Below are 23,939 nucleotides of genomic sequence, written 5' to 3'. Positions count from 1 at the left end.
ACACTACGGATACGACCCGCTTTGTAGATGTTACAAGTGTTATAAACTGTTACAAATGATCTGATCCTGGTCATTCATATGGAGACATACGAGTGGGAGTATCCTATACAAAGGAGTTTGTATAAGATCGGACCACGAAATATTTAGTCTCATTATATAATACTGTTCATGACAGAGACTTTCATTTCACTAGGATGACTATAGGTAACATGACCTTAAGGATCTTAATCCTTAGTGAGTTGGGAACTCCTGCCTATGAGAGCGGTCCTTTGATTTGCATGGGTGCGAGTGCCCAGATCGTCCACTCAAACCTACCACTTTAGGCATTCGTCTGATTGAAGAGCTGGGAACTCACCTACACAAGAAGGAATTTACTACTTCCCTGAAGCAGGGGTAAGTAGATAGATTACACCCTTAAGGGGTGATTCCGAGGCTTGAACAATGTGGTGCCACACCTTCTCATGGCCCGAGAAGTGTTCACTTACAGTGAAACTATGATGTATTGTTCATTAGAAAAAGCATTGGTACTTAAGGAGCTAGATGTAACTACAAGGGAAAAACGGTAAATTGGGCCAACTATACTTTCAAGCGATTTGTAAAGGGTCATCGTACTATTGATTGATTATATTCAATAGACATAGAAATATATCTGTAGTGCGAAGAGTGCAGCTGACAGTCTTTAGTGGTGCCCGGTAGTTAACGAATGGTGGATATCGTGATTAAAGAGTTTAGTCAGTGATTTATGTATCGTTGGAGCTTCAAGCTACAGGTCCATAAGGTCCCCTTGGTAGTTCAATGGATTCATGTTGAGAATCAGTTTTTGGGTTAGTTTGAAGTGTTCAAATTAACAAGAAGGAATTTGATTATATATGATATAATTAAATTAATTCAATTATATGTGATATAACTGATTTGATGTATTTGATACATCAATTTGAGGAATTAATATAAATATGATTTATATTAAATGTCATAAAGGAGGAAAAAACTATGGTTTAAGTATTACATATGATGTGATACTAAAACTATAGGATAATTGTTTGGTTGGTTATTATTTTCTCCTTTAACCATGAATATTGGGAAGTTACTATCAGTTTTAATAACTAAAGAATAAAAGTGAAAATGGTTTTCATTTTCTGATAACCACAATACATTCTATCGAGTGAAAGAAAAAACCATACGATAGTCTTTGAGAGAGAAAATGACCAAGCTTCTCATTACTAGACGATAGCTCCTCGTTTGTTAGTCGATCGAGTATCCAACTTTATATGATAGAGGTTTCTCATTCTCCCATTTACTCGATCGTCTAACTCCATCGTATTCATCCTCCTTCCCTCTACTAAATCCACACAGAGCCCACACCTCCTGGATTCTTACACTGAGAATACCAAGGAGGAACTACGGCTTACAAGTATTGATATAGCAAAAATCAAGCGAGGTCTTGATAGTGTCGAGTGTTTTAGTTTGAGGGTCGAGGATCGAGTATTACTCGATTGTGTTCGAGAATGTGACAGTTCGTCAGTTGCACTAGTTGTTCGTTGCATTCGTGCACTTGATCAAGTTTGCTTGGACGCGTGACTGGTGTGGATTGAGGGAATACTTGAAGAATAGTTCTTCAAAGGTATGTCACTCGATTCCTTTTGTATTTAATTTGATAGCATGCTGTAATTTACTCGATGATGCATAACTGTTGTTGTTTTGTTTGTAAATGCTTCGTTCTTTCACAATGGGTTTGGAACAATCTTGCTTCCGCTCAATGGTTTTCTTGTTTAAGAGTTCCTTTAATAACATCGTTCATATAGAAATTTACATTTCACCAGGATGACCATAGATGACATGACTTGAATCTTGAGTGAGTTGTGAACTTCTGCCTATGAAGGCAGTCCTTTGATTTGTATGGGTGAGAATGACCAGATCGCCGACTAAATAAGCCTACCATTTTGGGGATTCGTCTAATTGAGGAGCTGGAAACTAATAACGAGTAGAAATACATGTTATTACAGCTCAAATGAGTAAAATAATGAGAGAATGCGACGGTAAAAGTAAGCAATATCATATCCAAAAGTGTTAAAATGAGGAAATTGCGATCGCATGCGCCCATCGCATAAAAACAGTTAATTTACTTATTTTGTGCAGGAAAAATGCATTGGCGCAAGTAAAATTGCGATCCAAGGAATTAAGCACCTGTGCGCTTGAAGATTGCATTCACAAAGTCATGCGATCATGAGAAGTTACTCAAGAAGGTGGCCGCATAAAGACTGCGCATCAAGGTGACAGCATAATAAATCGTGATGCGACGGAAAGCTGATGACGGTTCAATCCGAATTTAGTTGACAAGTCGTTAAAGCCACACTGTAACAAGTACACTCAACTTTCGGTGACCATTAATTGGCACATCAGAGTATGAGATTTAATGACCGCCCATCATTGCAATCATAGAGAGAAAAGCTGCTTTACTTTGAGCTCTATAAATACCGAAGGTCACCATTGTAACAAAAAAAATGAGAGATATCATATAGAGAATAAGTTAGAGAGTCGTTAGTCTGTTCACGTACATATCATACTTAGAAGACGGAAACGAGCTAGGAGACGAAGAAGCCGAGAGATTATTCCTAGATAGATCGAGAGACTGCCAAAAAGCGCTACAAAGAGAGAGAGAGGCCAACACTTGCGAGAGCAAGAATATTCATCTGGACAGAGTTGGAGTGAAAAAGACAATGTAAAAGGCCACGGGAAGTAAGACATTGCTTACCGGGTTTCTTATCTCTAAATTCCATTTTTTATTTTGTATTCTGCACTTTACTTATAGAAAATGGAAATCTCATTTCAATCTTGTTCAATCTCTCCACACTTCGCATGAGTAGCTTAAATTTCCGAATGGGTTGAGAAGTACTTAGCTAGCATGACCTAAGATTTACATTTTATACGATCATCTTGTCTTATGTATGCGTCATTCACCCTTTAGAGATACTTGGGAGAGTAGTCTAAAAATAGAATCTAAACTTGAGAGAGTCAGATTAGAATCTAGGCTTGAGAGATTCAGATTATAACCGCATAAGCAAGAAATAGAAACTTAGACATAAGTTCTATCACTATTTACACATCGCATGCACCCTAGAAATAGGATATGATAGTATGCGGTCACCTTGTTTTATGTGTGCATCATTCATCATTGCATAGACAAGAATAGAGGCTTAGACATAAGTCCTATCGACTTTTTCGTATACATCGCATGCGCCCTAAAAATAGAAGTTATGGCATTTGCAATAAGAGATGACATGTTGTTATTTGTGTGTAGCATGATCGCATAACTTGTGCGTAATCTTAGGAAGTGTTAGCTAAACCCCTTCTCAACCCATTCATCGCATACTCATTGTAACTCTCGATTTCATCAACTCTTTGTTCGAACTCCGTCGCATAGGAAATATTATTAACCAAAAGACCATCCAACTTATTTGTTTTCACCACTGCAAGAGAATCAAATTAACTATCGCATATTTACTCAATAGTCCCTGTGTTCGACCTTGGACTTACCAGAAAACCTAGTGAGGCTTATACTTGGGTCTTATTAGGAAAACTTACATGTGCAATGCATAACACATCACTGCAAACTCAAACCATAATTGCATCATAATTCACAATGCATCAAGTTTTTGACACCGTTGTCGGGGACTACGACAGTATATATTGTGCTAACAGTAAACCTTTTTTTATGTATGAGCGAAGGACACGTTCTTGAGCTCAACTATGACCTGAGATCGAAAGAACGTTAAGAAGAAGACAGAGAAACAACTACCGACAACAACAAGAGAGAAATCCCAGAATGGCGGAACAACCGGAAGAAAGAGTCATAAACGCGAACAACATCATGGAAAACCCTATTCTCCTGGCGAATGACCGTAATAGACCCATCTGAGACTATGCTTCACCTAACCTATATGATTTCTCCTCAGGAATCATGAGGCTAGCTTTGAACGGATCGAGGTTTGAGATGAAGCCGATTATGTTACAAATGATCCAGACAGCCAGACAGTTTGGTGGAAGGCGTGGCGAGGACCCGCACGCCCATCTCTGAAGTTTCATTGAAATCTGTAACACTTTTGTGTTCTCAAATATCTCAGCTGAAGAAGTTCGACTAACGTTGTTCCCATTTTCGTTATGCGATCAAGCAAGGAAATGAGCATATTCCCTCGAACCAGGGGAGATAACTTTGTGGGAACAAGTTGTAGAGAAGTTCATGAAGAAATACTTACAACCCCGGGTGGAGAAACCACCCCAATTTCGCTTGGAAAAATAACCAACAACAGAGAATGCAAGAAGGAAGAAGTTAATCATGAATTTTGAATAGGAAATAGACAAATTGCTCAGTGACACATGGGTGAGGTTTAAGAGATTGGTGCGAGATTGTCCGCACAATGGATTACCAGACTGTCTCCAGATGGAGATATTTTATCACAGTTTGAACCCTGCATCATAGACAGCTGCCAATGCGGCAACAGCTTATGCAAAATCAATCTTCTCTATTGGACATAGATAAGAATGAAGTCAAAGATCAGATTTTGAAGACTTCGAACTTCTACCACCACGAAAGGTACCAAGTGTGGGTTGACGTCAAATGATTAGGATACCTTCTATTGAACAGGAGTCATGACAAATCCACAGGTGTACACGATGTGATCAGAGTGATCATAACAAGAAAACGTGCAAATAGACATTAATAACACATGGCACTGGCCCATCTAGGCTTGATGATATGTAATTTATGGGCGATCATTTACTTGTGTATATGCGATCGTTTACTTATTTATGTGCGATCATTTACCTTTTTATGAACGGTTTTTAGTTATATATGGACAATCATTTAGTTATATATGTGTGATCGTTTAGTTATTTGTGTGTGGTCATTTAGTTATTTATAGAAGATCATTTAGTTATTTCTGTGCAATGGTTTATTTACGTTTTTTTTTTTTTTTGTTCTTCATTGTATTGTTTTTAATATTATTCAGTTGAACATAGATATATAGTACAAATTCCATTCAAGAAATTCAAGTACAAATTACCATATATATTGATTAGCCCACAATTGGGCAACATATTGTTTCCTAAACAATTCCATATTTTTCTTTTCTAAGCTATCCTTATCGGTACCAGTTACAATATATTCTACAAACTTAACATAAGAAATTCCACAGTCAAAAGACTTGTCTTGTTGGAGTGTTGCCTTCGATCTTTTCACTTCTCGTGGCCCGTACTTGAAATTTCTATGTTTCTTGTCATATTCAACGGAAATCAACATCAAATGTATTGATCTAGCCACCAATTGAAGATAACCATCAAGTATGTCACTACCGATATAGTTAGGCATGGAGTCAAATACATAGATAGTGCATATTTCTATATTGATGGAAAGCATGAGCCAATGTTGTTTGATGTTAATTGGCCCAAATATGAATTCAACATTTGTCCATGATGGTTTATATTCTTCGTGTTGTCCAAGCACATCGTCAATGAAATAAGATGAGTCTGCCCAAAACCTCATGTGTGCTTCTTGATCCAACTAGTCTACCATTTTTCCATATTTCATTTCCACACTTTTTGGCCAAATCTTAGAAGTGATTCCTTCTAGCGACATTATTGCATCTTGGTACAAAGCAATACGTAAATATAAAGTTGAATGAAGAGTTATTTCAACAATGATGTGAAATTTTGCATACCGTGAAGCTAGAATCAACCACTATGAATTGATACTTGCATAAATTAGGTCTCAATTGCAACTTATGATGCACGTAGAGATCCATATTCTGATCCAAAACAAAAAAATATAAGTATAAATCAGATTTTCTAGATGATCGCTTAGGTGTTCTTAAACGATCGTTGAAGATTTACTACACGATTGTTTGAGCTTTTCTCAACAATCGTTTAATATTTTCTAAATGATCATTTGGTAATTTCTAAATGACTATCTAGAGTATTCTGAGCGATCTTCTAACATTTTCTAAATGATCATATAGAAATTTTTTAGTTAAGGAATTACTCACGTCCCCAATCACCCATGTGTACTACTCAAGTGTTTTGAAGAACTCTTGGGTTCAGAATGTATATACCACCGTTCGCTCCTCATTTTTAGATTTCAGAAGGCTTTTCCATTTTTTGTATGCATTCCACAGCACATCTGGGATTGGGAACAACAGATAATAGGAACTAACGGTCCTTATGGGAAAGTCAGGTACAAGAACCAAGAGGTTGGGATTGAAAACACATGTGGCTAGTTTCAATTCCACCGTAGGTGCTTGTGGTTGAGATTCAATTACATGTGGTTGATCTTCTTGATAATCATTTGAAGGTGATTGAAGTTGTAGATCAATTGAATGGGGTAGTTGAGGATCTCTTGGATGTGGTTGAGGATCACTTGAAAAAGGTGGTTGATGATCACTTAAAGGATGAAGATCATTTAAAGGTGGTTGAGCTTCTCCATCTTTGTTACTAATCGTATGTGACTTTTTCCCCTTTCACATTCTCAAGTGAAAACTTGGTTGGTTTCTTCCTTTTTCAACGCTCGGGGAGGTCATCTTTCTCCTACATTTAAATTGTAAATTAGTCAGTACAATGTTAAGGTAACTAATTAATACAACAGCCTTACCTTGATTTCAATGGCCTCCTTTTGCATTGCACTTTTCATAACCTTGGTTGGATCCAAATCGAAGTGGCTTCTAAAATTGAACGGTTGTATGGAGAGTTCAAATATTTCATCCATTGTTGCTTTTTCTGTCGTCTTGTGTTCAACAATCACGCAGTGATCACTGATAAATTGAGATTTGGATTGCTGATCATGGGTAGTTCCTTCATTATTATTATTATTATTACCATCATCATGATGAGTCCCTTCATTATTACCGTCATCATTATTAACATCGTCATTATTAACGTCATGAGTCCTTTCATTATTATTCTAAACAAATCACACAAAATATACAAGTAAAGAAATGATCATACATGATTATATAAACGATCGTTTAAGATTATCCAAACAATTAAGGATTTTCCAAACAATCGCTTAGGATTTTCCAAATGATCGTTTAGGATTATATAAATACAAACCCACATAGACATTGGTCTAGCATCTTTATTTCGTTCAACTGTTGGCTTATCAAATGATGCTAGACAGTAAAGGTATCACCCATTTGATGGACCATGGTAGTCAAGTTCACTAAATCTTTTCGAACTTCTTTAATTTCCTCCCTAAGAACTTTGTAGGATTTGGAATGACGATGTTTTTACTATTTATGTTGCATATTTAACGATTCATCGTGTACCCTTTTACCCTTCTCATGGTTAGTCTGAACCGACCTGCGTGATTTGGGCTTTATGGCACGATGCTTGGTTACATGTTGCTCTTGCTCACTAACATGGGGTTCATCAGATGGAGGGTGTTCTTCCTCCCCAACATGCCAGTCGAATCCATGTGCCCCCCAAATGACTCATGGGTATCGAGAGAGTGATCATGCCCTTTAACATCCTAAATCCTTCTTCCTTCAACATCATAGATCACATCAAGTCCTTCCAGTCGGTCCTCTCTGTACTTTATCTCCTCTGTGCTTGGTACAAGTCTCGTTAAAACAATAGCGGTACATAAGCAAATGAGTAAGTCATAATGCATGAAACTATGATAGATGCCAAGAATTACTAAGCGATCAGTTACTTACTTTTAGACTGAAAAATATTCTTACTCAACGATTTATAAGATGAAGCACGAAAATAAGTCCATCTAAGAATTCTAGGAATTGTAGCTTTGCTGACTTTAGTGGCCATGAACTTACTTGATATGGATAAAATTTCATAAGCCCAAACGTATAATATGGGAGCTTTGTTACACATACATAACACACAAACTCAATGTGGATTAAAGTGGAGCGGAAACGAAAGTATATATCTGAAATGCAAGTGCAAATCCTTTTATATAGTAATAGGAGGCATAATGGGCATTTTCTGCTTTTTTTTGTCTTATGTGCCTTCTTCTTCTTGTGCATGATAGTCTTCATGCTATTTAATGTACGTTTAAAAGAGATGGATGCCCAGTGTCTAAAGACTTCAGGGTCATTGACAACCCCAAATGTCTTCACATCAAATTGGGTTTTCTTATCTTTTTCAATCATCATCGTTTCGATGAATAATGCCAATGCAACCTTGACGACATCTTCGTCGTTTGTAAAAGTGAACTTCTCGAATGCAGTCTTCAGGTCCTTGCAAGAACTATCCTTATCATTTGGGTCCTTCAGTCCAAGAATAAGTTATTGGAGTCTCTCACCACTTGTTTCTCTTTCTACTATTTCCTTGGTCGGACATAACCCAGTTATTAAATTAAAATCGTCTCGGGAGAATGTTACCTTCTTCCCCCAGTATGTTGAATGATATAACGTTTGGTTTCCCATTTGTTACCTCCCTCAGCATAAAATTATGGAAAAGATGTCCATTAAATATAAGATCTACGTCCAACAGTGGACCAAAGCCCGTTGTCCTATACATTCTCATCTGCTCTTCTGTTAACTTATTCTTAATAACCAACACAGTTTTGTGGACTTGGCAAGAAACTGTTGCAGGGAAATATTTCTCAAAAGGGACAACCATCTTAGCAACCTGTAACAAACGTATACATTACCGTAATAAGTAAACGATTGTCTAAAACAACTAAACGATCGCATAATAAAGAAGTAAACAATCGTGTAATAGAAAAATAAACGATTGCATAACAAATAACTAAATGATTGCGTAACAAATAACTAAATGATCACATAACAAATATCTAAACGATCGCGTAATAAGTAACTAAACGATTGCATTACAAATACGTAAACGATCACTTAACAAAAAACTAAACAATCACATTACAAAGAACTAAACGATCGTGTAAAAAAAACTAAATGATCGCACATATTTATCTAAACGATCGATTAAGAACGAATACATGATCATTTAACAAAAGTTGAGAGATCGTTTAACAAAAGGTAGGCGCGAACCCTTTGCGAACCCTAAACGACCGATGAGAACCTTAAATGAATATCAATATGCATTTAAGGAGAAGAGTCATATACCTTTCAGAGATTGACGATGGTGGAAAATGTATACAAATGATCGACAAGAAGCTAACCAAACGCTCAGATGAAGATGGGAGACGATGAGAGAAAACAAGAGAAACTTGAAAGAAAAATCGCACAGTGAGAGATGTAAGCAAAAAGTGGGGTGAATGGTCCTTCATAAAGCATTCGTAAAGGAGGTTTGAAGAATTTTTTAAATTCGGAGTAAAATTGGTATTTTACATGGGTAAAATGTTAGTTATAGATAAGTTTTTAGGAAGAGATCATTCATAGAAAATTTTTTGAGATTTGAATTATTTTGTGAAATTTTCCCGTACAATCCCAGTTCATCAAGATGAGACAAACTATTTCATTGAATTACAAATATGACATTACTTGAGAAGGATGAAAATTTTTGGAGGTTATTTTTTACCATTTTTCGAAAAGAAAATTTCGATGACATTGCTTTTTAGGATAAAATCGTAACTGGACGGTTCTAAAAGTCAAAAGACATATGGGTTCATTTATCCAAAACCATAAAGGGCCGTTCTTTACAAGAAGGATTAAATCGTAACTACACGGTTCTAAAGTCAAAAGACAAATGGGTTCATTTATCCAAAACCATATAGGGCCATTTTTTACAATAACGCCTGGAAGAGAGTGGCGAGTGGAAGAAGGAGAAGCGATGGCGGATACGTGGGCCAGAGCTGCCGTCGATGCCATTCACTTGAGTCCTACTCAGGCCGTTCTCTACCTTTCCGGCGGCGCTTCTCAGGTCTCCTTATAAATTCTTTATTTCACACACTTCTGCTTTGATTTCCGTTCATCGCCCTTTTCTTACTTGCATTTGATGTGAACAATTAGGCCATAGGATGGTTGCTTTCAGTTCCTGGAGCTTCCGGCACAGTCCTCGAAGCCCTTGTGCCTTACTCCAGGCATTCCATGATCCAGTTACTCGGCAAGGTTAAACATTGTCCCTAGAGAATTCTTTATTTACACTTAAATTTTCGTAGTTTTCCGATTAATGGAAAATTTTCATTGACTGGAACCAAATCTCAGATTACCAGCGAAAACTGGTGGCTAAAATTAGTCATAACGGTAGTCTTGTTCAGTAGTTAATGTAGATTTGACTAATTGTGGTTATAGCGGAGGACAAACTGAATGAAATCGACTACAAAAGATAATTACAATTATGCATTCTCACTCTTCCCGAAAATTTAGAGTGAACTTTAACTCAATGTCTCTGGATATTTAAGCTGCACCGGAGTTCAGGACAACAGTGGAATTTGATTCTTATGGATGAAGTATCCAATATAAGGGTGGTCCTGGTGCTTATAATAGGGTTAAGACTTTCTGTTCCATTTTTGAGGATTTTTAGGAGTTGAGAAATTTTTATAAGTTTGTTTAAGAAAAAGAAAATATAACGTAGAAGCAACTAGAGTTGCCAATTCAATGGCTTAATGCTTGCCAGAGATTGTTGATCGTCCTATGACTGTACTCGGAACATGTTGTGGTTGTCAATAGAAGGGGAAAAAAAATGATAGCTCTCTACCAAAACATCCTTACAAATTGCATATATATAAAGGGAGTAACGGTTCTACTAAAACCTAAAGCCTCTTTCCAAATTGTAGATCACATGCATATCTACAAAGTGTACCAAACGTCCTTGCCTAAAGTTTTTGTAAGTTGAAACAATCACCCAGGAAGAGCTTTGAAATTGGAAAGCTTCGTACTTTGAAGCAGACTTTCAAGCTATTCTTGTCTAGGATACCTACAGCTGCCAAAATCTTAATGGAAGAATCCCCATGAACAGTGTCAAATTTAGCTAATGAATGCTGATACTATTATTTCTTTGCTGCAGGTCCCCTCTCAATTCTGCAGCCGAAGAACTGTGGAAGAATTGGCTTTGCTGGCTTATAATCGTGCTCTGAAGCTATCTAGGCCAGGTTTGAGACTGTTATTGTGAAATTTATCTCTATGGTATCTTGGTAGAGTTAAAATAATAAATGACACCTCCTATAGAAATTATGGAATTTCATTTCAACATGATGAAAACATGGTCCAATTTCATATCAATTGCTTTCAAAGGCTATTTATCTTATACACCTTTATCTTTTTTTTAGCTTGGTACACCAAAACTCCATCACAATTACTGTACTCTTCTCTCTCTCTCTCAATAAAGAAATTACCGTATACTATTCAACAATACATTGGGCATAGGACATAATTGTTATTTAATTGCCCGACACTTGTTTGAATGACATGATCTGGAATTTGACTTGTTTACTTGTTTCTACTATTTATCTTGAGCATTTTGATTGTATAAGCTTGGGAAAAAACACAAGGTATCCTTTCTTATAACTAAAAGCACTTGGGCATAGGACATAAAACGTTTTAACTGATTGTAATTTCTCTCTCATTGAATTTTAGTTTCTTTCTATTTATCTTGTGTATGTCAATACACATGTTAGACGAGAATTTTCTTGGAAAAAAGGGTTTCCTTTCCTCATTTTGACTTTATGAGTAACATCTAATTTTTCCCAATGAGAGACCTTTTTTATTTGAAAAGTAGAAGCTTGTATAAAAGGATTAGGGTGATGAGTAATCCCCAATGGAAGAGGTATAGAAGGAACACCCACATTCTACATTGATCTACAAAGTGGTGTAATTACAAGTTCTTACATACAACACTCTAAGTAGCAATTCCGTATTTTTTCCTCATCTTTACCATTTCTCTTCCCTTAAAGATCGTCTTGTGTCTGATTTCTTGGTTTGCTCTAGGATCTCTTGTTCATTTTCTTTTGGGTTTAGTCGTTCTCTACTCAATAGGAAAGCGGTTGATGTGGCCTTTCTTTTTTTCTTTGCTCAAGGGCTATTCTTTTAGGCATGGGTGAAGGGATTTAAGGGTATGGAGGCCCAATTCTTTGGAAGGATTCTTGTGCAAGTCTTTTGTTCGTTGTTTGTTTGACTCATCTCCCATAGGTGATTCGGTCTTTTCAACACTTTGGAGGATTAAGATCCCGATGAAAATGAAGTTTTTACCTGACAAGTTTTGCATGATTGCACTTACATGATGGATCGTCTTGTAAGGAAGTTGCCTTCGGTTGTTGGGCCACTTTGTTGTATTCTCTGTTGCAAGGTGGAGGAAAACTTGGATCATATTCTATAGTGTTGTGAGTTTGCAAAAGTAGTGTGGGATAATCTCTTTCAAATGTTTGGGTTCTCGCATGCTCATCATAGGGTTACTAGTGATATGATCAAGGAGTTCCTCCTCCATCTATCTTTTTGGGAGAAGGGGCATTTTTTTATGGATGGATGGGGTGTGTGTTGTTCTTTGGGTCTTGTGGGGGGAATGGAGTAACAGGATGTTTTAGGGGTTAGAGAGAGACTCTTTTGATGCTTGGTCCCTTGTTAGATATCATGTTTCTCTTTGGGCTTCAGTTTCAGAGAGGTTCTATTTTGTAAAGTTGGAGTCTCTTCCTTTAGAGTGATACCTCCTTCTCTTGTGAGCTTGGTTTTTTGTATGCCCTTATATTCTTTCATTTTTATCCCAATGAAAGTCATAGCAAATTGCAAAAACCACCACTGAAGTATGGTTGTGGTAACAATTGTACCCCTAAACTTTCAATTTTAAAAATTAAACCCTCAAACTTTTAAAAGTGTAAAAATTATACCCCTAAACTTTCAAGTGTTAGAATTAAACCCTCATGCTATGATAAATCCTAGAATCAAACCCTAAAACTCTCATAAATGTGAAAGTTAAACCCATTTTACTCACTATTTATTCTCTCTCTCAACTCCCATCCATGGCAAGGCCATTCCCCTCCCCCTTCAATCACCCACTTTTATCTTTAGAAAAATTTTCATCAGTTCCATCCATGAGATTCTACCAAAATGGATCAGCATTTTAAGGCCAAATTAGACATTACCAAATGTAGGATTTCCAAAATTTGCTTCTCTTTTTTTTAATCGATAACATCAATCACCTGAAACCAGAAATACAGCCGGTGTAAAAAACTGTTGAAATTGATCGAACTCAAAGAGGAATTTGATTATGTAACAAAAATCTGTGGAATTTTTCGTTAATCTCCATCCTCTGCAATTGATTATATAACAAAAATCGAAGACAAAATACTGACTTTAGAGCAGCAGATAAAAATTGTGGAGTTGTATGTGAAAACGTAGGAAAGTGGGTGATTGAAAAGGGAATGACCATGAGATGACAGGTAGAAGGTAGAGAAAGAATAAATATAAGAGAAATTTGAGTAAAAAGAAAGTTGGTACAATTTTTACCATTTTAAAAGTTTGAGGGTTTAATTTTTAAAATTGAAAGTTTAGGGGTATAATTGCTACCACCACCATACTTTAGAGGCGGTTTTTGTAATTTGCCCAAAGGACCTGAGTTTCAAAATGAAAATTGGGGCACGTGTAATGGAGTAAAAGTTGCTATGAGTTAAATGGATATTACACAAAATTATTTGTTGAATTGAATTCTTTTATTGTGTTTTAGGTCCTAGTATGTATTACCTTAACAAGGAAATGTTTGAAGTCTGAATTTTCGTCATTTAGGGTCTAATGTGTAAATGAATGACTGTAAAGGAGTAACATGTATTTTATGCTAAATATTTGTAACAGAATTCTGTCACCGTGTTTCAATGAACTTGCATTTATCTAGTGATCTGCTTGTCAGGTTATCCTGTTCTTGGTGTCGGTTTTACTGGTTCTTTGGCTACCACTCATCCAAAAATTGGTGATCACAGGTAATTTGTCAAAGTTTATACTGAACTGGATGCTTTCATGCTATATGTAGCTAGAATACCATTAGGATAGAAGTTAGGAAACTCATACTAACAATCTCCTCTTACAATCATCTGTTTTATTCTCCAAATCAGTTAAGCATTGGTTTTCATAAGATATCAGCCATGCAATCCTATTTTTGGTATTTATAGAACTGGTCTAGCACAAAAACTAATTATAGTGGAAATAGGTAATTGGTTTGCAGTTTGAGTAGGCATAGATGATAAGTGAAGCACTTGTATGTAGTTTGACGCGCAATAGCATACCATACCTGCTTGTAGATTTGTTTCCCCTATTTCAATATATGTGATTTTTATAAAGATCATATCAACTTAAAGTTTGTGTTCACTAGCCCTCACCTCTCTCTCTTGTATTATGTGTAGGATGCATATGTCAACAAGATCGTCTAACCGACATTGGGTTTCCACAATCACACTATCGAAGGTAATTTTCTGAGTAGGAAGACAATCTAATTCAATATCCTTGACTTTTATGTCAATCATCTGATCCTTTGTTAGTTTTTACTTGATTATTTTAGGGTTTACGTACTCGGGAGCAAGAGGAGATACTCTCTGGTCATCTTTTGATCAAGGTATGTTAGAAGGATCCAAAATTAATTAGGCATCTCAACAGTTTATATACTAGTCTATTATCGTAGCTGAAGTATATTTTTCATAAGAACATTTAACTGTAAATCGATGAAGTGAGAGTAAAGATGATGTAAAATTGAGTTGGGAGATATAGCTAGAAGGCTAGATAGTGACCTGGCAGTTTAGGAAACAATGAGAGGGAATCAAAATTTGAAGGGGATAGGAGGTAGGAGGAGATAGACCTCAAATATAAATTTAGGTTGATTATTAATATCATTAAACATTCCATCTGGCAGGCTGTAATTGATGGCCAAATGTAAAATCATAACAGGAAATTCTAATAAATTGGTCCAATAAGGGAATACCCTACTCAGTGGGTGCTTTGAAGCGACTCTAATTCAAAATTACTGTAAATTCCCGATTGATGCTATGCTGCATCAGATATACTTCATCCAATTTCTCATATAAATTTCATGGATGGCGTATTTATGCCAACGTGGAAATTGTTGTTTTTATGCTTTTTATTTTTCTGAAATTTGACGTTTAGTTTGGTTTCTTGCTGCTATCATTAACATCTTAGACAGCCTTTATTTTCTGGTCTTAGGCAATTGCAGACGCTTGTAAAGTTCCTGGAACCTTTGTTTCAGACTTGACTGAATCTGATTTATTAGAAGATTCTGAAACGCTATTCACCGAGGATGAAGAACTAGAGCAACTTATAAAGGGGGAAGTTTGCTTTAAGGTCTATCCATTTTTAAGTGGTATAAATTCTATTGATTAGAATTGGTGTTATACATGGTGGCGACTAAACTTTTAAGTTTCTCATATCAATGATTTTTTGCAGAGACCTTTACATCAGATGCCGAAAGAAAGATAATACTTTCTGGTTCTTTTAATCCGTTACATGATGGTCATGTCAAGCTTTTAGAGGTTGCAACCAGGTTGGTAGAGTTGTCTTATATTTTTTTAATTTACGATAACTCACTCTCGAGTCTTGACGAACATCCAGCATCTCTAGGAATCTTCATTAACCACATGAAATCTACCAGATATTGAAGTAGAGAATGAAGAGAATAGGGGCGGCATAATGGCCTTATAGTCTCTCAACTCTCTTCCATATCTCTACTCAATAATTTCTCTCCCTAGTTCATCAATGTCTGAACTTTCTTATTTTTGTACAGCATTTGTGGTGATGGGTATCCTTGTTTTGAAATATCGGCTGTGAATGCTGATAAACCACCCCTGTCGGTTTCACAGATCAAAGATCGTATTGAGCAATTTAAAAAAGTTGGTGAGTCTTGTTTCTTAAATGTTTCTTACTCTGTATGCTATATTTAGGTTAAATTATAAAAATTCTCTTTTAACTTCAGTGCGAGTTTCAAAGATGCCCCCCAATTAAAATGATGAATGGAAATTGATGTAGTTGTGAGGTATAAAAATTGAAAGACATACATGACATTATTTGCCACTCAATTTTAGCTATATAAAAGATTAATATCAAAGTTAGTAATCATTTAAACTCAAAATATATCATTGGTATCATATATTTTGTTCAATATCATTTAGAAATCAATTTTTGTACATTAGCTTGTACCCTATGTAAATGATGTCACATACACTTCCCAATTTTTACACACTGGCAATCAGGTCAATTTTCATATCATTTCAATAGAAAAGTACTTCGAGCATTTTTTTTTAAAATAGTCTCAAAGTTCACAAGAGTTAAATTATAGTCTAGGACTCTAAAGGTATAATTGAAACCTATCTCAAAGTTAAAAGGATATTTTGCATAGACCCTATTTTGCCTTGTTACAATTGAACTAGATCTGTTACTTCTTATTCTTCTTTTTTCTTCTTTCTTCTTTTTCTCCCTTCTATTTGTTTATTATTATTATTATTATTTGCAAAAGTAAGAGGGCATTGATTGAGGAGATTATTTATCTTTCAATTTTAATCTGATTGGCAGGAAAGTCCGTAATCATTTCTAATCAGCCTTACTTTTACAAGAAAGCCGAACTTTTTCCTGGTAGTGCTTTTGTAATTGGTGCTGACACTGCAGTAAGATTGATAGATGTAAGTCTTGACTAGTGGAACTATTCTCATTCAACTATTATCTGATTTAAAATTTCTAGCAGCTAGCAAATTTGATCCAATACAACATTTCTTACATGGTTTTCCATTGATTTGCAGCCCAAATACTATGATGGGGATTATAAGAAGATGCTAGAAATTTTGCTCCGAATCAAAAGCACAGGGTCTACATTCCTTGTCGGTGGTCGAAACGTAAACGGCATTTTCAAAGTTCGTAAAGCTTAAGCGATTTATGTAAAGTTTGTATACCTCTTGTTTCCTCTGCCTTCACAATGGAAAATTTATCTTGCTGCTTTTTCTTCTTCACCATTATTTTTAATGGTGTCATTCAGGTTCTTGAAGATATTGACATTCCACAAGAGCTAAAAGACATGTTTATCTCAATACCTGCAGACAAATTTCGTATGGATATTTCTTCCACCCAAATAAGAAAACAACTAGGAATTTAAACTTCTAGGTGATCTATTCTTGCTGCCAGATCTTGGAAGTGACGGGCAATGCTGCATTTTGATTAGGTAAGATCGATTAATGTTCAATATAAAATAAAATAAAAATCCTTTTAATTTTATAGGATGTACAGGTTGCTAAATTATATTTTTACATTATTGATGATATAATGGCGTTTGTAGGGGGTAAATATTAGTTCATCTTTTGCACTTTAAGGATTTGAAAATTGCTTGTCTTGGGACTATCAGCATACCCAAAATACTATTTGCTGTGGTGATTGTTAAAGTGACTAATGAATGGTTTAAATTTATTTTGATGTTTATTTTATTTTATTACCGAAGTCTGAAGTGTCCTATTTTTGGTGCATCATTTGAAAAGTGGTGGATTTAATCTTTAAATTCTTTGAACTCCGTTTGATAACTATTTAGTTTTTTGTTTTTATTTTTTAAAATTACTATAGACAATATTTGTACCTTCAAATTTCTTCCTTTGTTGATTACTTTTTACCATTGGTTTAAAAAACCAAGCCAAATTTTGAAAACCAAAAGAAGTGGTTTTTAAAAAGTTCGTCTTGGTTTTTGGAAGTTGGCTAAGAAAATTCAACCATGATACTTAAAAAAAGATGTAAATTATTGTAAGAATTGGAGAGAAGACAAGTTTAATTTTCAAAATCCAAAAATAAAAAGATGGAATGGTTATTAAATGGGATTAAAATGTTTTTAGTTTGTTCTGAAATTTTTAACCCGTGTGTAGCTTTCTTTTATTTCCACCTCGACATGCATTTGTTCATCAAATCAACAAACAAAATGTGTGTTTTTGATGATTAAAATGCCTTTTCATCTGAAGTTTAGAGATAAAATAAAATATTTGAAAATTTTGGAGGTAAAATAGAATAAGATTGTAAAATTAGGAACCAAGATTTGATTTTTAAGTCTTAGTGAATTTGATTTGAGAAAGCATCAGCTTCATTAAATATGGCATTAAATCAACAGTCTTCTATGCTTTTTCATCCATAGTTTTGATAAACGCCCCCATTTGGATCTTCCAATAAGGATAATTCACTCGCAATAGAAAAACCTTATAAAATAGACATTTTAACGCGCAAAATTAAATCAACAAAAATCCCAAAATCATTAAAAAAAAATAGTGCAAAATGGAATAGAATTTTAATTTCAAATTCAAATTCGAACATGATATAATTAAATATAAATAATAAATAATAAACAAAGCTTTGCTGTGCCAAAAATGTCTAACTAAAATTCCTTTCACTTTTGTTTAGATCCATAAATTTTAGAAATTGGCGTATAGGTCCATGGCCTATTAAATACAAGATTATAATTCTTTCTCTATTTTTTCTGTTTGTTATTGTTATTATAATTATTATTACTATTATTATTGTTATTGTTTAGTCTCTCTCGTTGCCTGATATATTGGTTAGTAAGAACTAAGAAGCCATTGTTTTATTTTCCCGGGTCAAACTAAATGTTAATACAAAGGGTAATCGTAATGGGTAGTACTTTTAAGAATAATAATCAAGCATATAACATTTTTAAATAATGCAAACTTATTACTAATAGATGTTTACTAGTGATATGGTTTATCATCGATAGACTAAGAGAACTGGATTTAAATTTTATTACATATGCAAATTTTTTTATATTATATTATACTTATTAATACTTTGTGTCTGATTGTTATATTTACAACTGTCTCTATACAAAAGTCTCGTAATAATCATGTGTCATCGATTTGAAATATCTTTGATATTTTAGAGTGGGAATTGTTTACAACCCCAAAAGGTGTTCCCAAATTTGCCCTTTTGAGTACTACCATACTATGGAATTGGAGGGTGATGGATGAGCTTATCAGCTTATCATGTTGTTGATTGATTGGTGCTTCAAAAGCCAGATTGTGGGAAACCACTAGAAAATTACAAATTTAAGCCATCAGATCTGCATTGGCCTACCTCTTTGATTCTCCAAACTATAATTCATGTATTTGTCATAATTATTACAAGAATCTTATTTATTTATTTACCTTGTATTTTTTTTTCGACTGATTTCGTGAGTATTATTTTTGAAAAAATTATCTTGTTTAGTCTCTATATTTTCAACCATTGGTGGCTCTAAGATTTTAAACTGCATTTGTTTTAGTCCTTTAATTTTTAAGATAGGCTTAAAAGATTTTTGAGTATTTTTTTAGTAATTATTTTAAATAGTAAAACTATTGAAATTATTTTTAAATATAACAAAACTTCATTGTCTGTCAGTGATAGACCACGATAGACATCTGTCGATGTCTAATAGATGTCTATCAGTCTATCGTTGATAGATAGTGACATTTTGTTATATTTGTAAATTAATTTGTTCATTTTTCTTTATTTAAAAACAGTTTTTTTTTTTTTTTTTTTTTTGTTATTCTAAGTATTAACTTGACATTTTTAAATTGAAATAATAATTTAAAAAGAAAAGAGAAAGAACAGTCACGTATATAAAGTTAGAAGTTTAGCCCATGAACTTTTAGATTTGTCTAGACATAATTTAACTTTAAAAAAATATCTATTAGGTTAATAAATTGTATATTTTGGTGTCTAATAGATTTTTAAAATATCGATTTTGCATCTAATAGGTCTAACCTTTTTCAAAATGTTAAAAATTAAATGGCATGTTATTAATGAAATTACAATGTATGTATTTCAAAACAAAATTGAAAAATCAAAGTTTACATAAATATTTTTTATATTATAAAATAGTTAATTTTATAATGTTTTAATATTTTGTTGATGTATTATATATAAAATTAGATCTATTAGATATTATTAAGATTAAAAATTGAAAATACAGGAACTTATTAGTCACAAATTTCAAAACTCCAGATAGAAAAGTTCTCGTACTCTAACCACTTAGCCAGAGTCGGGTTATTAAAAATATATCAAATAATTCTCAATATTTTTTATATTTAATTAAAAAAATCATAAACATATATAAAACGTATTAATCGAGGGGCATGTACCCATTGACCCTTAATAAATTCGATCTGAAAAAAAAAAGGTGAAAAGAGGAGAGAGAAAATGATAACGTCTTTTAATTTAAAATATCATATCAACATTTAAAATAATTATAAAAAAAATATTCATGAAACTTTTAAAGTTATTTTTAAAAATTTAGAGACTAAAAGAATAATATTAACAAAATAAATTTTCATTAATTTTTTTTACCGCGTTGGATATTTTTTACCATGTATTTAAATTAAAGGTTTAATTATAAGAAATTAAAGATTGACATTCTACTCAAAATTAACTAGAGCAACAAATTATCTAAATTTCAAGAAATAAAATATTGTGGTTCCAACCATAAGAATATCTAAATATAGCTAGAAAATATTTTCCTATATCATTGAATATTGCCAAAATTGTCAATTTTTGATTTATATTATTTATTCTCCATATCATTCTAACAAATATTTGACTTGGGTATTCAAAAAAATCGATAACAACCGGGATTTAAATAAATGAAAATTTTATGGGTTAGGTTGATTTGTGGGTTCACCTAAAATAATTAAAACCAATCTGAATCAACCCAAATTTATTATGAACTTTAAAATATATTTCTTTAATTTATGATACTAGTGTGTATATATATATATATTAGTTTTATTTAATTTCGTTATTTTTATGAATAATTTATTCTCCAACAACTCTTTAGAATAGTTTTTTAATAGATTGAAAATAAACTTTTAATTATTTAAATTGAAATTGAGTTACTAAATCTTAATTCAATAAATGGAAATAATTAAATCAAAATTTTACGTATTAATATTTTACTTCTTTTTAGAACAAAAATTTAAATAAATTATCTAAATAATCCGAACCAACCCAACCCAAAATTTTTCATTGTTAGATTGGGTTTGGTTCATTTTTTTAATAAATGTTATTTGGGTTGAAGAAATTTACGATCCAAATAATTTGGTTGGATCTAAAAAGTATTTCAACCCAATCGTAATGTGAATATCTTAAGGTTGTGGTTTATAGGTTTTTTTTTTCTTTTTCTTTTTTGTAGGATCCTATCACAATATATTTTAGAGATTTTCAAATAAAGTTTAGTGGGTCCGTAGGCTTTATTTCTTATGCAATGGTCACTCTTACTTTATTATTGTCTTTTTCTATATAAGTGCAGAGGAAAGACAGTCCTTAAATTGTTTGATATTTTTATTTGATCATTGTTGAATCTGATTCTTATTTAATAAGACATTGTATTGTATGGTATGTCAATAATGATATAATTTACATCTTCTTGGAATGCGGCAGCTATCATGAAATTGCTATGGTTATTGCTGGTGCAGTCTGGGTCCTTGTGGGTTACTTGGATGGAGGCGTATGTGCTTCATGAAGGAACTCTTATACAAAGAGAACCAGTAAGTGGAAGCAATATCGTTTCAAACCTCATTGTGAAAAAACATACACATTTACAATCAAATAGTAATGGTGATGCATAAACTTGAAATTATAGCATGCTTCATAAAAATAACACTAAGGATCAAGTGAACTTTCCCTTGAAGAACTTTTCTTCTCGTTCCCTCGATCTAATCGCATCAACGTTCAACAGCACGAACGTCACACCTCAGCAATCTCCTCGAACATACAAATAACACTCAAAACTCGAACAGTAAGCAGACACCACCACGAGGCTACCTTGGTATTCTCGGTGTGAGAATCTAGGAGTTGTGGGTTCTGTATGGATTTGGTAGAGGGAATGAGGAATTGAAAGATCGTGTAGACGATCAAGTAAGTGGGAGAAGTCTAGAGTATATCGTATAGACTAAGTGCTCGATCGTTTAGCAAACAAGTGCATATCGTATAGCAGACTTGATGCATGATCGTTTATGCTCTCAAGCTATCGTATAGCTTTTTCCTTTTGTGCGCTCGATTATCAATCGCTTAACAATTGCATTAGTGATCGCATCATGCAAAAATTAAAACAATTTTCATTTTGTCCATCAATTCCCATAATTGATCACAACTTCTCACTAAGTTGGTTTTTAGGAGAAAAAACGAAACCAATCATCCCATAATTGATTTGATTACAAATAAATAATATATTCATAACTTATAGTTTTAATATCACATCTTATGCAATATATAAACCATAGTTATTTTTCTCCTTTTTGGCATTTATTAATAATTCCTCCAATTAATGTATCTAATACATTAAATCAATTATATCACATATAATTGAAGCAATTTAATTGTATCACATATAATCAACTTTTCTCTGGTTAATTTAAACACTTCAAACAAACCTAAAAAATGATTCTCAACATGAATCCATTGAGATACCAAGGGGATCTTGTGGACTTGTAGCTCGAAGCTCCAACGGTACGTGAATAACTGACTAAACTCTTTAATCACAATATCCACCATCCGTTAATTGTTGGGGCACTCCACTAAAGACCAACAGCTTCACTATTCGCACTACAAATATATTTATGTGCCCATTGGATATGACCAATCAACAGTACGATGACCCTTTACAAATAGCTCGTAAGTACACTCGGATCAATTTACCATTTTTTCCCTGTAATTACATCTAACTCCTTAAGTACCACTAATTCCTCTAATGAACAATACATCATAGTCCTACTATGAGTAAACCCTTCTCGGGCCAAGAGAAGGTGTGTTGCCACATTGTTTAAGCCTCAGAATCAGCCCTTAAGGGAGCAATTTATCTACTTACCCCTGAATCGGGGAATGAGTGAATTTCGTCTTGTGTAGCTGAGTTCCCAGCTCCTCAATCAGACGATCTGGCCACTCACACCCATGTAAATCAAAGGACCGTCCTCATAGGTAGGAGTTACCAACTCACTCAGGATTTAGGTCATGTTACCTTTGGTCATCCTAGTGAAATGAAAGTCTCTGTCATGAACGGTGTTATATAACGAGACTAAGCATTTCGTGGTCCGGTCTTATACAAACTCTTTTGTATAGAGCATCCCGCTCATATGTCTAATACATTAATGGTCAGGATCAGACAATTTGTAGCACTTTACTGAAGGAACTCTTAAACAAGAGTATCCATGAGCGGAAGCAGATCTTTCCGATTTCATTGTGACAGAATTACTACACATACATTATAACAAACAGATATGCATTGTAATACTAATTACTAGCATGCTTTAACAAATAAATACTAGAGACCGAGGAAACATACCAGTTGAAGACTTTTTTCAATCGAACTCGGTCCAACGGAAGCGAACTCATCACGCTTCTTATCGTCCAGTAAGCAATCGCCTAACAACACCACGGGTCGTCTACAAGCAACGCACGAACAAACAGCAATCAGGGATAACACCACCACTCGAAGCCCTCAGTATTCTCAAAGTGAGAATCCAAAGGGTGGACTTTGATGGAGTTGGTAGAGAGAAGTAGACGGTCGTGTAGAACGAACAAGCAAGTGGGAGATAGTAGAAGACTATGATATAGTCGGGTGTGCTTAATCGTTTAGATCAAGGTACACGATCGTGTAGGTTTAGCTAAGCGATCGTCTATCAAATGGTAAGTGATCGTTTAGTTCTGTTCGACACGCTAAGCAAATCATGTAAATAAACATAAGCGATCGTTTAGAAATCGCGGGCGATCGTTTAGTATGCGGGTGTGTGATCGTTTAGAAAGGCAGGCGCTATCGCGTAGGCTTTCAACGTTAAGCGATCGTCTACTTTCACATCGTGAGCGATTTTTCGGATCTCTCTCGTGTATCCTCCAAAAATGAAAACTATTTTCACTTTATTCTTCAGTTACAAGAACTGAATTCGAAATTCCCACGTTCACACGAATCCGGAGAAATACTCGGCCAATTATCTCATAACCGCCTAATTAATTAAATAATGAATATAATCATATTATATTATTAACCTATAATTTAATATCATATATCAACTATAGTGTTTT

The 23,939-nt window shown here is 34.2% G+C and overlaps 1 protein-coding gene across 3 annotated transcripts; it reads left to right on the top strand.

Annotated features, from left to right (window-relative positions):
* Nucleotides 1–9,647: 9,647 nt before the first annotated feature.
* LOC120092580 (Nucleotidylyl transferase superfamily protein) lies at nucleotides 9,648–17,318 on the top strand. Of its 3 annotated transcripts, none has more exons than XM_039050705.2 (12): nucleotides 9,648–9,846; nucleotides 9,936–10,034; nucleotides 10,933–11,017; nucleotides 13,762–13,831; nucleotides 14,252–14,312; nucleotides 14,407–14,460; nucleotides 15,063–15,219; nucleotides 15,303–15,399; nucleotides 15,640–15,749; nucleotides 16,425–16,531; nucleotides 16,649–16,759; nucleotides 16,882–17,318. In XM_039050705.2, exons 1-12 carry the CDS (start codon nucleotides 9,673–9,675, stop codon nucleotides 16,996–16,998), a joined length of 1,242 nt encoding a protein of 413 aa, XP_038906633.2. In that variant the 5' UTR covers nucleotides 9,648–9,672; the 3' UTR covers nucleotides 16,999–17,318. The 3 variants fall into 3 exon arrangements, with proteins under 3 accessions (XP_038906633.2, XP_038906635.2, XP_038906634.1); XM_039050707.2 differs by having other exon boundaries at nucleotides 9,657–9,846; nucleotides 16,649–16,783; XM_039050706.2 differs by lacking the exon at nucleotides 9,936–10,034 and having other exon boundaries at nucleotides 9,683–9,846.
* Nucleotides 17,319–23,939: the final 6,621 nt, after the last annotated feature.

Source organism: Benincasa hispida, chromosome 12 (assembly GCF_027475165.1).
Source record: "Benincasa hispida cultivar pf3 chromosome 12, pf3_genome.v1.1, whole genome shotgun sequence".
Classification (NCBI taxonomy): Eukaryota; Viridiplantae; Streptophyta; class Magnoliopsida; order Cucurbitales; family Cucurbitaceae; genus Benincasa; species Benincasa hispida.
Note: the sequence above shows the minus strand (reverse complement) of the source record. Positions and strands in the feature narration are given on the sequence as shown.

Coding starts and splice junctions, on each gene's coding strand:
- LOC120092580 (XM_039050705.2), top strand. CDS start 9,673: ATGGGTTCATTTATCCAAAACCATATAGGGCCATTTTTTACAATAACG. Junction 13,832..14,251: donor CCAAAAATTGGTGATCACAG/GTAATTTGTCAA, acceptor TATTATGTGTAG/GATGCATATGTCAACAAGAT. Junction 14,461..15,062: donor CTGGTCATCTTTTGATCAAG/GTATGTTAGAAG, acceptor TTCTGGTCTTAG/GCAATTGCAGACGCTTGTAA.